At 40.4% G+C, this 12128-nt stretch overlaps 1 protein-coding gene across 1 annotated transcript; it reads right to left on the bottom strand.

The window, feature by feature from the left end:
- Positions 1–4084: 4084 nt before the first annotated feature.
- CGRRF1 (cell growth regulator with ring finger domain 1) lies at positions 4085–11405 on the bottom strand. Its single transcript, XM_010020640.1, has 5 exons — positions 11273–11405; positions 9854–10031; positions 9513–9660; positions 6274–6381; positions 4085–4899 (listed from the first exon to the last, which is right to left on the bottom strand). Exons 1-5 carry the CDS (start codon positions 11334–11336, stop codon positions 4549–4551), a joined length of 849 nt encoding a protein of 282 aa, XP_010018942.1. The 5' UTR covers positions 11337–11405; the 3' UTR covers positions 4085–4548.
- Positions 11406–12128: the final 723 nt, after the last annotated feature.

A 12128-nucleotide genomic window follows, 5' to 3' on the forward strand; every position in this document is an offset into this window, starting at 1 on the left:
GTAATACTAAAGTTATCCAGAAATACAACCCTAATCCTGATTTTCTCTTTGTCCTTCCTGCCCAGCATACTCCAGCAAGACAATACCAAGTCTTTCTAATGCCTTGGTTCAGAGGAGGACTTTTGCTGTATGAGATAAAATTCAGCTATTGCTGGCATTATTTACATTAGCTATAAACATACAGGACACCAGGGACAGCCTTTGCAGGGCCTGCACGTCCACTGCAGTGACAGAGGCCAGTCCTTGTTTGTTCTGGAGATCAGGACAACTGAGCAAATGGTGACTGGTGGCAAGTTACTGCAGAGACTTCCCAGCTGCAGACATCAGCCCCCAATCTGCTTCATCTGGCAGAGCTCACAGAGCTTCAACAGGGCATGGGGAGACTGAGCAATGCACAAACTAGCAGGAGAAACTCAGACCCTGATTCCTGGCTCCTTTTACCATACTTACGGTTTAAAGTTCGATGTTAGCAAGTAAATGAATTGTTTTAATCAGATTCACACAGAAGCTTGTCTTAAAGCTGAACAAAACATGAACGTGGGTTCTCATCTGCTCAGACCCACCAAAACATGAGGTTCTGAACTCCCCCTTCCCTTATTCCCTGATGAGGAATGGCATTGTACCAGGATGGCAGTGTTGGCTGCTGGTAGCTCAGCAGCCAGCCTCAGCACTCTAATGGTCAGTGATCATCCTCAGTGGTGGTGGCACCATTTCAGCCCATATGGAGTAAGGGGCAGGGTATCAGCTAGTTTTCAAAGCTCTTTATGGGAATTCAGAATTCCTTGTGGGAATAGTAAGACCATTTTAAAATGAATTGACCTGAATTCTCTCCCTCCTACCATTTGCCATCTGCTCGGAGGAGACAGGCAGGGATGAAGGAAAATCCTCACAGAGGAACTTTCTCTGCAAAAGGAAGATGTCCACACCATAGTCCTCTGGCATTTGGAAAGGAACCTAATTTGGAAAGGAACACCCCTAGTACCACTTACTTTGATCAACTCATTTCAAAGCTGCAGCTCTGATTACAGCTGATGAACCAAACCACTGAGGTACCTCCCACCTCTCTCCTGCAGCAAAAATCATTACAAATTTGTAATACTCCAATGCTGCTGAAAAGAAGCAAGCCTTGTGCCTGCAGCTGCGTATGTTCCTTGATGTTACCAAATCCATAACCATCACCTATAATGAGTGGAAGAGTAATGTTATATTACCTCTATTACAACAGGGCGACAGAGCAGAACAGCTTCTGTCAATATACTGTTTTTGTGGGTCAGGGGAAGGTTTTATTTCTCTCTTAGAGCCTTGAATCCCTGTCTTAAGACAATCATGGGACACACAAGGTAGCTTTAGAGCTGCTCCTTTACTTCTCACCTGATCTATATTTTGAGATGGCTTCTTAGAAGAAGGGCAAATGTAATAAGCTAGCTACTGTACCTTTTATAACTCTCCGTCAGGTCTTTGATTTGGGCCAGCAAGGAAGCTTGTTAGATCTGATAAAGTAACTAAGCATCTCTGGAAAATGCTATTAAAAGAACATGAAACAAATGAAAAGCTGGGACAGACTTAATGGTAAATACATGGCCTCGCAGGTCAGCACAGCTACATCCTGTTTGCTGTTATTATTATTTAATAGTGGCATCGATCAGTTGAAGGATGAGACAGACCAGGCAACTCTCTGTGGGCTTTACTTGAATACCATTTCACCTTGAGATTAAACAAGCCCACAAGCTTGGATCACACTGTCTTGTTGGGAAATCTTAATTCATTGATTGAATGTTGGGCACTGCTGTGGTTAAGCAGTAAGCAACACCTCTTTGGTTATCTATATGGACAAACCCAGTCCCTGCTGACTACCAAGAAGTGCCCAGCTCCAGGTTAGGACAAGCGCAGCATTAACTGGCTCCTCTGGAATAACAAGCTGTCCAGCCACTATCCCACATGCTGGTAGCACAAGCCGTTCATATGGAAACAGTTATTATCACAGCACAGGCTCTTTATATACTTTATATTAATTTTTCTGAGAGCCCACAGAAGCCTGGAATCATTTACAGCAGCTCTCCATTCACAGCAGAGACACATGGCTATGAACGGAAGTTTGAAGAGCAATTATTTCCACTATCATCATGTTAACTGCTCCCCTTTAATGGCAGAGCAAGGCTCATAACACAGGTAAAGAGGCTAAATTTAGCAACTACCTCCAGCAGGTAGGCTGCAACCAAGCCAGCAAAAAACTCAATGCAAGACCACAGAAAGAAAGGGAAGGTGATTTTTTACAGCTGACCCATCCCTAGCAGTGTTCAAGGCCAGGCTGGACAGGTCTTGGAGCAACCTGGTCTAGTAGAAGGTGCCCCTGCCCAAAGCATGGTGTTGGAATTAGATGATCTTTAAGGTCCCTTCCAACCCAAACTATTCCATGATTCTATGATTTTTATTTTTAAGCCTGATTTCACCCACTCATTCTTGCATGCTTATTCTTGCACGCTCACATTCTCACTAGCACCAAGGGATCCAGTGTGGATTGCCTGGAGTGACACAGAGGACATGTTCTCATCATGCCTCTGATTTACCCTGAGTGGTGAAGCCACCATATGACACTTACAGTCTCTACGCTCTCTTTTGATACAGGCAGCTCTGGGTCTGCTTGAGTTGCATCATCCTGTTGTTGCTCCCTATCTGTGCTGTGTCCTTATCTGAGGTATGGCCTTGCTGCCACCAGCACTCATTCCTTCTGCAGTGACATTCTGCTCTGCTCTCCTCTCACTGTTCTCAGCCTCCTGCATTGCAGCATATACACCATTCATTCTTTGCCGTGATGATTTCCTCACAGAACCGTGAGTCTTCCAAAGTTCTCTGAAAGTACTAAGCAGTCCCCCCAGACACCTGGGTATTTAATTCGTGTTTGATCTACAGTGGAAACACAAGGCCGATTTAGCCAGCAGTTTGTTCCCAAGTTGTCCCTGGCAAGGAAGGTCACTTTATGTAGACCAGATAAATTGTCTTACAAACAGCCTGCTGAATGCTGGCTGGAGATCTGTAGCTATATGCATCAATTCCCAACCTTACCCTGTCCTTACAATATTGCTCTCCACTACTGCCTAAATCTTTTCCTCAGAGGCAATTACCAGGAGTTTGAAGCAGGGTCATGGCAAACAGGAAATAAAAATAATGATGGAAAGATGCAGTACCTTTGATTAGAGGAAGCTTCCTGCCCTGGTTTGGAGATGTGCAGCACATACACCTTGTATGTACCTTGTACAGCAGCACCGTTAGAGGAGTTACAGGCTGAATTGCTTGGAGCATGGCTCAGAACACGAGCCATTGGGCTTTCTTTTCCCAATACTGAGCAGCTGTCCTGGAATTGGATGTGGGGAAAACCTGCAAGGGAACAAGAAGGGGGACAGAAAGCAGCTACTCCCCATTTTCCGCAGATTCTAATGAGCTTTTGCATTTTTGTCTTACATTAACAGATGTGAGACCCAGCCCATCTGTTTTCAGGAAAATTTGGTGCTTTCTTAAGAAGCAAAACACCACTTTCTCTTCTCAACAGCCATTTTTATTGCTTTTGACAATACACCACTGGGGGGAAAAAGAATAATTTTCTGCTGTTCTGTAGGTTCTTTCTTTGAGTAAGTAAATTCCTTGGGACTATTGAAAAAAGGTGAATGGTTAACTTTGCATCTAAGCTGACAATGCAAGTAAAAAGAGTTGGAAATTCCCCAAAGCAGGCTACTCATACTAGAACAGCACCACAAAACTGCCCAAGTAACCACTCTGTGGAGTAATTAACTAACATTTGCATGGAGAACAAGTTCTTACAGCCATTGCTAACAAGATGGAAAGTCTGTGTCTCAAGATGACTTAGCAGAGGCTCAGGCTTCAAAGTGACAGCAATGTTTAGTTCAAGACAACAATTATGAACAAAAATCTTTCCACTCATTCCAATGGGCTTTGACTAAGGCCCCTCACACATGCCTGCATACACACACATCTTTCAAAACAATCAGAAACAGTGTCCTGAATCATGCCATTGACTCCCAGCTCCTGCCACAACCCAGCTTTCATCTACAAAATAAACATACATGGGTTTAACAATGAAGAATATTTACTTTCCTTCATTTGATACATTCTGTAAAGTGCTACGTTTCTAAATTATACTCAGCTAAAATGATATATCACTCTAGTATTTTAAATACAATAAATATAGAATGAGCTGTGTGCAACTTCACTTGCAAGTTTTGTTCTTTTTTTAGTAGATGTACTAAATTTAGTAATCAAAATCGCCTCTAATAGTACTCCATGAAAAACTAGTAAGAAGTTATAAATGAAATCACATTCTTCAAAGATACCCCACGCACTTCTCCCGTCCACATTGCATGGATAAGCATGGTGTTCCTGTGAGCATATGGAGCGAAGAAAAATAAGGAAGCTGAGAATTACCTAACAATAAAAAGCAAAACCATATGAGTTAATGCTACGTAACCTCCCATAAGCAGTCTGTTTTCTACATTTAATCTTGGTGCATACAACCCAGTTCTGTTTTTCTCCATATTAAAAAACTCTTCCAGGAAGAACATCTTGCAAGATACGGGTTGATTCATCTTCATCTTGCTCTGTTTCACTGCAAAGTGGAAAAGATTCTTGAACAAACTGCCTACACATTGGACACTGCTGAAAATACTTGATGCAGCCATCACACAAGCACGTGTGCCTGCAGGGTAGGAGTACCCAGTTCACTGTGCCATTCTGGCAAACAACACAGTCTTTACTATTTTCTTCATGCAATTCTGGTTCGTCTTCAGCCAGTCCAGCCTTTTCTAGTAAGCTTCTGTCAGTGCTTCTCTCACCAGGGGATGCATCGCTTGAAGATGCTGCAGTACTATTTGCAGACATGTAGAGCTGCTAAAATACACATATACACAAACATTTAGAAGGCAACAAACTTTCCCCTGATAGCTGAAAATATACACACACACGATGCAAGTTCCACTGGGTCAGACTGACTGGTTTCCACTGGGTCAAGAGCCAGACACTCTTCCCCTGAGTCCTGACAGTCACCTGGCCTTCAGTTAAAGGTAGTTCAGAAGCACAAAATTACATAAAAGACTGGGAAAATACTAAGGATAAGTCATCAAATCTCAGCTGAATCAAATCAATGTACATGCATGAACTTTAAACAGTATTGTCCAGGTTCTGAAACCCAACTCGGGTTTCTGTTTCTGGTGTATTGTTCTGTATGGCTAGAGGGATGCTTCCATCCATTCCTACCAAAAATATATCCACCCAGCTGTTAAATCCACTCACCCAACCCATTCTACTCTTGCTCAATCCCCTACTCCTTTTTGTTGCATTTTATATGAAGTGCAAATTCTTCTGGGTGTGATAACTTAATAAAGCCAGTAAACTGCCATGCAGCCAAAGGTGCCTGTGGAGAGCACGCTGCACAACTACACAGCATGCAGCTGCACAGTTATTTCTGTTCAGCTGAAGTGATGTTTTTACAATGGAAACCATACATGAAGAGAAGGTTTAAGGGGATCAACAGGGAAGTTCACCTGCATAATATGTCAGCAAATGGCCAGGACAAACATGTCTTTGAACAAATCTATTTCTGACTGAATGCTACTCAACTGAATTAATTTGGCCCAACTACTAGCTTATCAATACCATACATTATTTTTATTACCAGAATAATAAAAAAGTGTATTGCATAGAATCACACCATCAACTGCCTGACAGACACAGGACAAAGATGGTCCCAGAGGAAGCATAGATAAGGGAAACTGGACTGGAATAACAAGACCATTGGTTTAACTTATACTGGTTTGTGCTAGGCCTACTCCTAACTTTTGCACATGTATTGCAGTAAAAGTATATATAAAAAAACAAACAAAAAACAACACAAAAAAAGTTTCTTCTTCATTTTTCCCAACCGAAGGGCAGTATAGGAGAAATTTTAAGAGACTAGGAAGGAGGTAACAAATGTTCTGGAAATAGGAAGCATTCAAAGCTAGTTAATTTCTTATCACTGCTTTAAGAAGCAGACATGACCTAGGTTGCCTAGACTAGAATCAAGTAATTTCTCCAGGAAATCTTTAATATGGTCATATAAAATATTTCTGTACAGTAACTTTTGCTGAAATAATTGATAATTTTAACTATTACCCAGTTCTTTGCTTGACAATAAGTCTTATACTAATTTAGGCTCCTGAATGCCTATATGAGCTAGACTTAACATTGTCACCCAGATGAAACAAGACTCAGTATGGGGCTTACCTTCAACTCATGGTATTGACCTTGAGCTAGAAGCAGATACTGATACAGTATTCTGCAGGGAAGTCTGTAGCTCTCATCAGGAATGTGAATTACAGCCACCATTGAAATCTACCAAATAATAAAAAAAAAAAAAGTTTAATAACTTTCCTTTTCCTTATATGAATCATATACAACAGTTGGTTTGAAAGACTGCACACTTTGTTACAACCTTTGACCTGCTTATTTCCTTAGACAATCAACAATGTTGACTTCAAACACAGATTTAAAAAAAAAAAAAAAAAAGCTGGATAAGGTGAAAACAGGACATGGCACAAGACAGCACTTTGTGGCGCTTCAGTTCTCTGCCCTTATTCTCCATGGAGCCCTTCTATGGCCAGTTTACAGTAGAGGCCTTCTCTGACTGCTCTTACCTAATGGAATCACACCCCACATTGAAAAGGCACCTAAGCACATGCAGTCCTCCTGAAGGTAAGTGCTCAGGCAGCTGAGGTAGGGCTGCTTACACAATCATGGATGTGCCATGGAAAGGCATAATGACTTCAACCAGAAGCAGCAGCTCCTACACTCCTCTTTCCACTCTACTAACTCATGATGAGCTCCTCCTACATGGAAGAGAAGTTGACAAACTGCAAGGAGTTTCCTACAGCAACTGAGCCTTAAACGAGTCTATGCATTTAAGTCCCATACAACTTCTGCGGCCACATCCTGGGCTGTCTTAAAGACAAGAAATGACCCTATCGACTGAGCTCCAACTGCATAATTAGAGGGGAACATGTCAGAGGCAAAGTTTTCTCTATTTTCTCCCACTTCCCTCACAAACACACAGATCACAGTTTTTTGGACTCTGAAAAGTGTTTAGAAGTGTCCCTGATTTGGCTTCTAAAATGAGCAGGCTAAAAGACAAATTTCACTTGAAAAGATTATGAAAGGATCCTGTGGACTGACTTTAGAGTCAGTTTTCTAGAAGTAAAAGCACTCTAAGCTTGCATGCTGTGCCTAATACTCCTCACCCTGCCCAAATTATGTAACAGCCTCTAAAAACGAGGAAAATAAGTGAAATTCAATATTATTGTAGTTCCCAGAAGCTGTCAAGAGAAATGAAATATAGAAAAAAGCTGTTAAAAAAAAAAAGGCAAATCAAACCTGTACTTCAAAATCCACACATGGCTAATTACATGCAGACTCTCCATATATGTACCTATACATATGTATTTATACTAACTGAAATTACTATTCTTTGGCAATAAGGTCTTTTTTTCTAAATCACAATGTGTCAAAAAAACATCCCAAAACAAACAACCCCACACCACTACTAGCTTTGTTTTCAAACCTGAAAGCCATTAAATCTGCATTAAAATGACAGCTTTTGCCTTTGGATACTAAGAACTTTAAAGTTAACAGTTTGCAGTGTATTTGTATTATGTCATTCCACCACAAATGCTTTCTCAATGACAACTCATGTCCTCAATTCTTAGTTTGTTCAGACACCTGGGAAACTGTTTAACTCTGAGTGGGATCAGTTCCTAACACAAGCATCTTGATCTTCAAGCTACTGATTCCTCTGTTACCTTGTAGTACAGAAACATAAACAGTGATACTATGATCTAGTAGAAATGCTATGCTGTTTGATTATAGAGCCCCTTCCCCTCCAGTACCAGGTATTTTCTCTCTCTGTAAGTATTTGTACACCATAACGAAGTTACTTTTCCACTTTCTGTTTTTCATCCAGGCCTAAGATCTAAGTCTTCTTCCACTTTAGCCCTGACAGTCTTCAAATAATTTCTGTAACTCTCATATATGGTCACTCTAATTTCTGGAGCTAGAGGAAAATTAAGGCACAAAACCAAATAGGTATGATTTAGCCACAAATATGGTTTGGATGAAAATCAGTCTCTCCAGAAAAGAGCTACTGGAACATCAGCCATAGTGATGGACACACACACATACAAAATAACTAAAGATGTAGCTTGATGCACTGATGTTAGAATAATGCAGTAATATCATACTGGCCAGAGCGGAAAAGATCCTTTTCCACACTGTATTTATATTTTAAAAGTTTGTTTTTACAACAAGAGATGCAATTCTGACATTTGTCTGGCAAGGAGTTCAGGTAGAGTTACTTCTTTGACCATATTGACAGATTCTAGTTGTGTTCCTTTTCCCCAAAACCAGAGGAAAAATACCTTCCCCACTCTCCTTTCATCCCTTTCTTCTATCTGAAGGAACAAAAGAGGTGTTACAAACTCATGTCCATACTAATGTCAAACATACAGGAAATAGCTGGGGCATGTGGGAGTGTCTCAAGTCACGGGACAAGAGGGAGGGAAGCAGTCCTAAGGTCAAGTGATAAGAAGCCAAGGACATGCATCACTTAGAAAAGAATCAGATTTCTTAGGCACTGGTGTGATCACAAACAATTTCCAAATGAATGTGTGGAAAAGTGTTTGGTGGATTTAGGCAATTTACTTCCAAGTTCATTTGTATTATTGTTCAAGCAGTTAGTGCTATTAGATTGTCAACCAAATGAAAAGATGGGAGAGAAAAGTGTGTCCCAAATCATTCCAAAAAGAGTCAGTTTAGAGTTTAGAAGGGATATTGAACTGCATGTGACAAATCTGAAGCTGCTTTAACTGTAAGAGATTAGGAGGAGACCTTTCCAGGGAGCTGAGTATCCCTTATCAGTCCACAAGGAGACCTTCACACCTTCCTGTGAACACCCTGAAGCTGGCTACTGTGAGACACAATGTAGTGTATTACACAGACTTGGCTGTAGCAGAAAGGTAATTTCTATGTTTCTAACAGTCAAGGCAGCAGTCAGCTCATGTATCTGTGCCAGACACACACACACAAAAATCCTCTTACCTTGCCAACAGCAACCCAAAAGACTGTATCAGTGCAAGAGCTCCTCCACAGGTTTATGTGATCAGAAAAATGGGAGTAATAGCTTACTAACCTACTACAACCCCAGTTCATCTGATGACAGGGCTTACTACAGAGAACTTTGCTGAGATAAGCTTTCTGAAAATCATAAGCATCTTTTGAATGGCACTCATATTTTACATATAACAATTATCTTTGCTCTTCTGCCATGCTCCCACGGAGTCATGAGTGACAAGGCTAGGGACCAAATTCTAGGGGCCAGGGAAAGGAAGTTGTTTTATTCAAGCCTATCTCCTGAACATTCAGACCTTAAACACACTGACCCTAAAATACATTCTATACATTCTTATATTACTTACAATATCATATATTTCTCTGTCTTCTTCATCTGCTAACGTCAGCAATGCTACCAAGGGATAGCGAGATCTAGGCACTGGACCAAAATCAACAACTTGAGCATCTTCTGGTAACTGACAATGTTTTTCTTCCTTGTCATTTTTTTTAATGCTTTGTATGTGTCAAGGAAAACAATCAGTGTCACTATAATTGTAGACAAATGTGACGTTTGCATAAAGAATATTTGTCATCATATTTGTTCATAAATATGTTGTGCCAAGAACTGCCGAATGTTCACAAGTCTTAACACTCCCTGTGCCAATGAAACAGCATATTTTGTCAAAGCAATTGCAAAAAAGGATACAAGTACTGTTGTCGATAGAGGTATTCGCTGTACAGAGCATCCTCTAATGCCTGAGGAGTCTTTATTCTGAAGCAGTAGACATGTTTCTGCAATGCTTCATGAAGTTTTTGAACACTGCAGCCCCAGTAGCATGTAAGAATACAGTCTTCCAGACAGTCTGGTGTCAGTGTTATACCCTCTTGTAGAAAGAAGATAAGGATTTCATTAACTCACTTATGTGCAGGAATTCTGGAATTGCTACGTGTAGGTTCTTAAAGCGTCCCAGATTTTTATCATTATAATCTAATCTTCTAAGAATTTAGGCCAGGTTTAGTGCTATGAAAGTCAATGAGATGAGGAAGTGGGTGCAAGGAGATAAAATGGCTGATTAAGCTAACAAAAGCAGCACATGCATTTTATGAAGGATATATTTTAACTTCTGGTAACATTTTACACACTCACTGGCAGACCCATGAGTACAACCCATAGTCCAAAGTCCCTTTCCTCCTTAGATAATGGTATTAACTGGATCACCAGCCTACAACTCTCTGTGGTCTCAAATAATAAGGCCCTTTTGATCATACAGAGGGAGGATAAACAGAGGATCTATGTGCTTCATTTCTTTTATAAAAATCAAGCACCCAACCCATTAACTTCTAATCACTTACTACACAAACAGGAGCAGAGCTCTTGAAAAGTCCCACAAAATTCAAGTGCTCAAACCTCCTGAAAAATCCAAGTTACCTGAAGACTAAGTTGCTGAGTTTCTTGTTTGGGGTTGTTTTGTTTTTCTACATAGACAGAAGGTTAAAACTGCTGCAGCCCTTTTCTCATTCATAGGAAGGCTCCACATCTGCAAGGGCAGAAGATGCCAGTGCAAGTCAGCCTTGCTTACTACTCCCCAGTGATGCAGAAAGGCATGAATTTCACTTCCTATGTGGGCCACTTCAGGGATGTTAGGAACTACCTTGAACTCTGATCCAAATAGATACTTAAATTCAGTTTCCACAGAAACACAGATAGAAAGAGGAGATTTTTTTTTAAAGTAGTGCATTTCCAAACACCACTGGAGACTGGGACTTAGATTTAAGTGGGTGGCATATATTCTATAATGAAATCTATACAATTCTACAATTCTGTAAAGTTTACCAGCTACTGTGGGCGTTTTTGTAATCTACAAATGTTTCTGCTACTTAGAAATCTGTTACAGCAGGAAGTGTTTCATTAATAAGAATTAAACTGCACTTAAATAGCCAAAGATTTTACTTTTAAAACCACCATATTTATAAGTGGTGTAAAAATTATTTCTTTTGTAATGATGGAAGAAAGAACGTTTCTGAAGCATTTTGGTAAAGAAAAAGGGGGAGAGCAAGAAAACAGAAAGTACTAAGTTCAGGAACCCAAACGGACAAAAATCAAGCACATCAGAAACTCACTGACTTGTTACTGAAGCTGTAGCAGGATGAAGGATTTCTAACCCAAAAGGATTCTTCACTTGTCTCATCTGCTTTTTCAACACTCTTGCACTGGATTCTGTTTCTTCTGAGTTTCTCAGAATAACAGGAACACCCAACCCAGACCTATGAGCCACAAAACAAGAACAAGTGGGTTAAGTATTAGTGTTGACACATTTGAATTTTTCTTCACTCTAAATAGCAAGCAGCACATCTGCCAGGATGCAAACGTTATAAATCCTGCCAATCTGACTTCAGCTTTCCATGGCAGAAGGTAAGAGTCTTCACAGTGATCCAGAAAATCTCTAAAGAGGGAATACTTCACTCCTGCGTTTCCAGAAAGGGAGTAAAATTAATGAGAATGGTCAATGCCCTCTAGTGGTAAACGATTAGCCAGTGCTTTCTCCCAGTTGACATTCTTGCACATCCTGTCACAGGATCCCCCCCAAAAAATCACTGCTTGCAAAGATGGAACAACCTTAATGGACTGGATGCTCGAAAGGAAGAGTAAATCATTTAGTTCTAAGATACTTCTCTAGCTGTAACTACATCCAGCAAGACTGAGATCCTGATTTCCCTCAATTGCAATATGCTGCTATTAAATCAGAGGCCTTAAAGCCTCTGCTTTGAGCAAGAAATCAAGTTCAAAATAGCAAAACCAAAACTGAGACTCTAAGAACCCTTCAAAGCAAAACTAGCACACTATCCCAAGTGGTATTCTGACCCGAAAAAGATAACAAAGCAAAGGTTTAAAAGTTTAAACACCCTATGAATCAAAATAAAAATCAAAGAAAGCGAGGAAGAATATTTTGGGATAGTTTTTGACACCAGTTAAAACCCCC

The sequence above is a fragment of the Nestor notabilis genome, unplaced genomic scaffold, assembly GCF_000696875.1.
Source record: "Nestor notabilis isolate BGI_N333 unplaced genomic scaffold, ASM69687v1 scaffold25088, whole genome shotgun sequence".
In the NCBI taxonomy this organism is placed as follows: Eukaryota; Metazoa; Chordata; class Aves; order Psittaciformes; family Psittacidae; genus Nestor; species Nestor notabilis.

Excerpts from the sequence above, each read along its gene's own strand:
- CGRRF1 (XM_010020640.1), bottom strand. The coding sequence starts at position 11,336 with ATGAGACAAGTGAAGAATCCTTTTGGGTTAGAAATCCTTCATCCTGCT. Across the intron at positions 6,382-9,512 it reads ACAGAGAAATATATGATATT|ATTTCAATGGTGGCTGTAAT; the intron begins GTAAGTAATATA and ends ATTATTTGGTAG. Across the intron at positions 4,900-6,273 it reads GTCAATACCATGAGTTGAAG|CAGCTCTACATGTCTGCAAA; the intron begins GTAAGCCCCATA and ends TGTGTATTTTAG.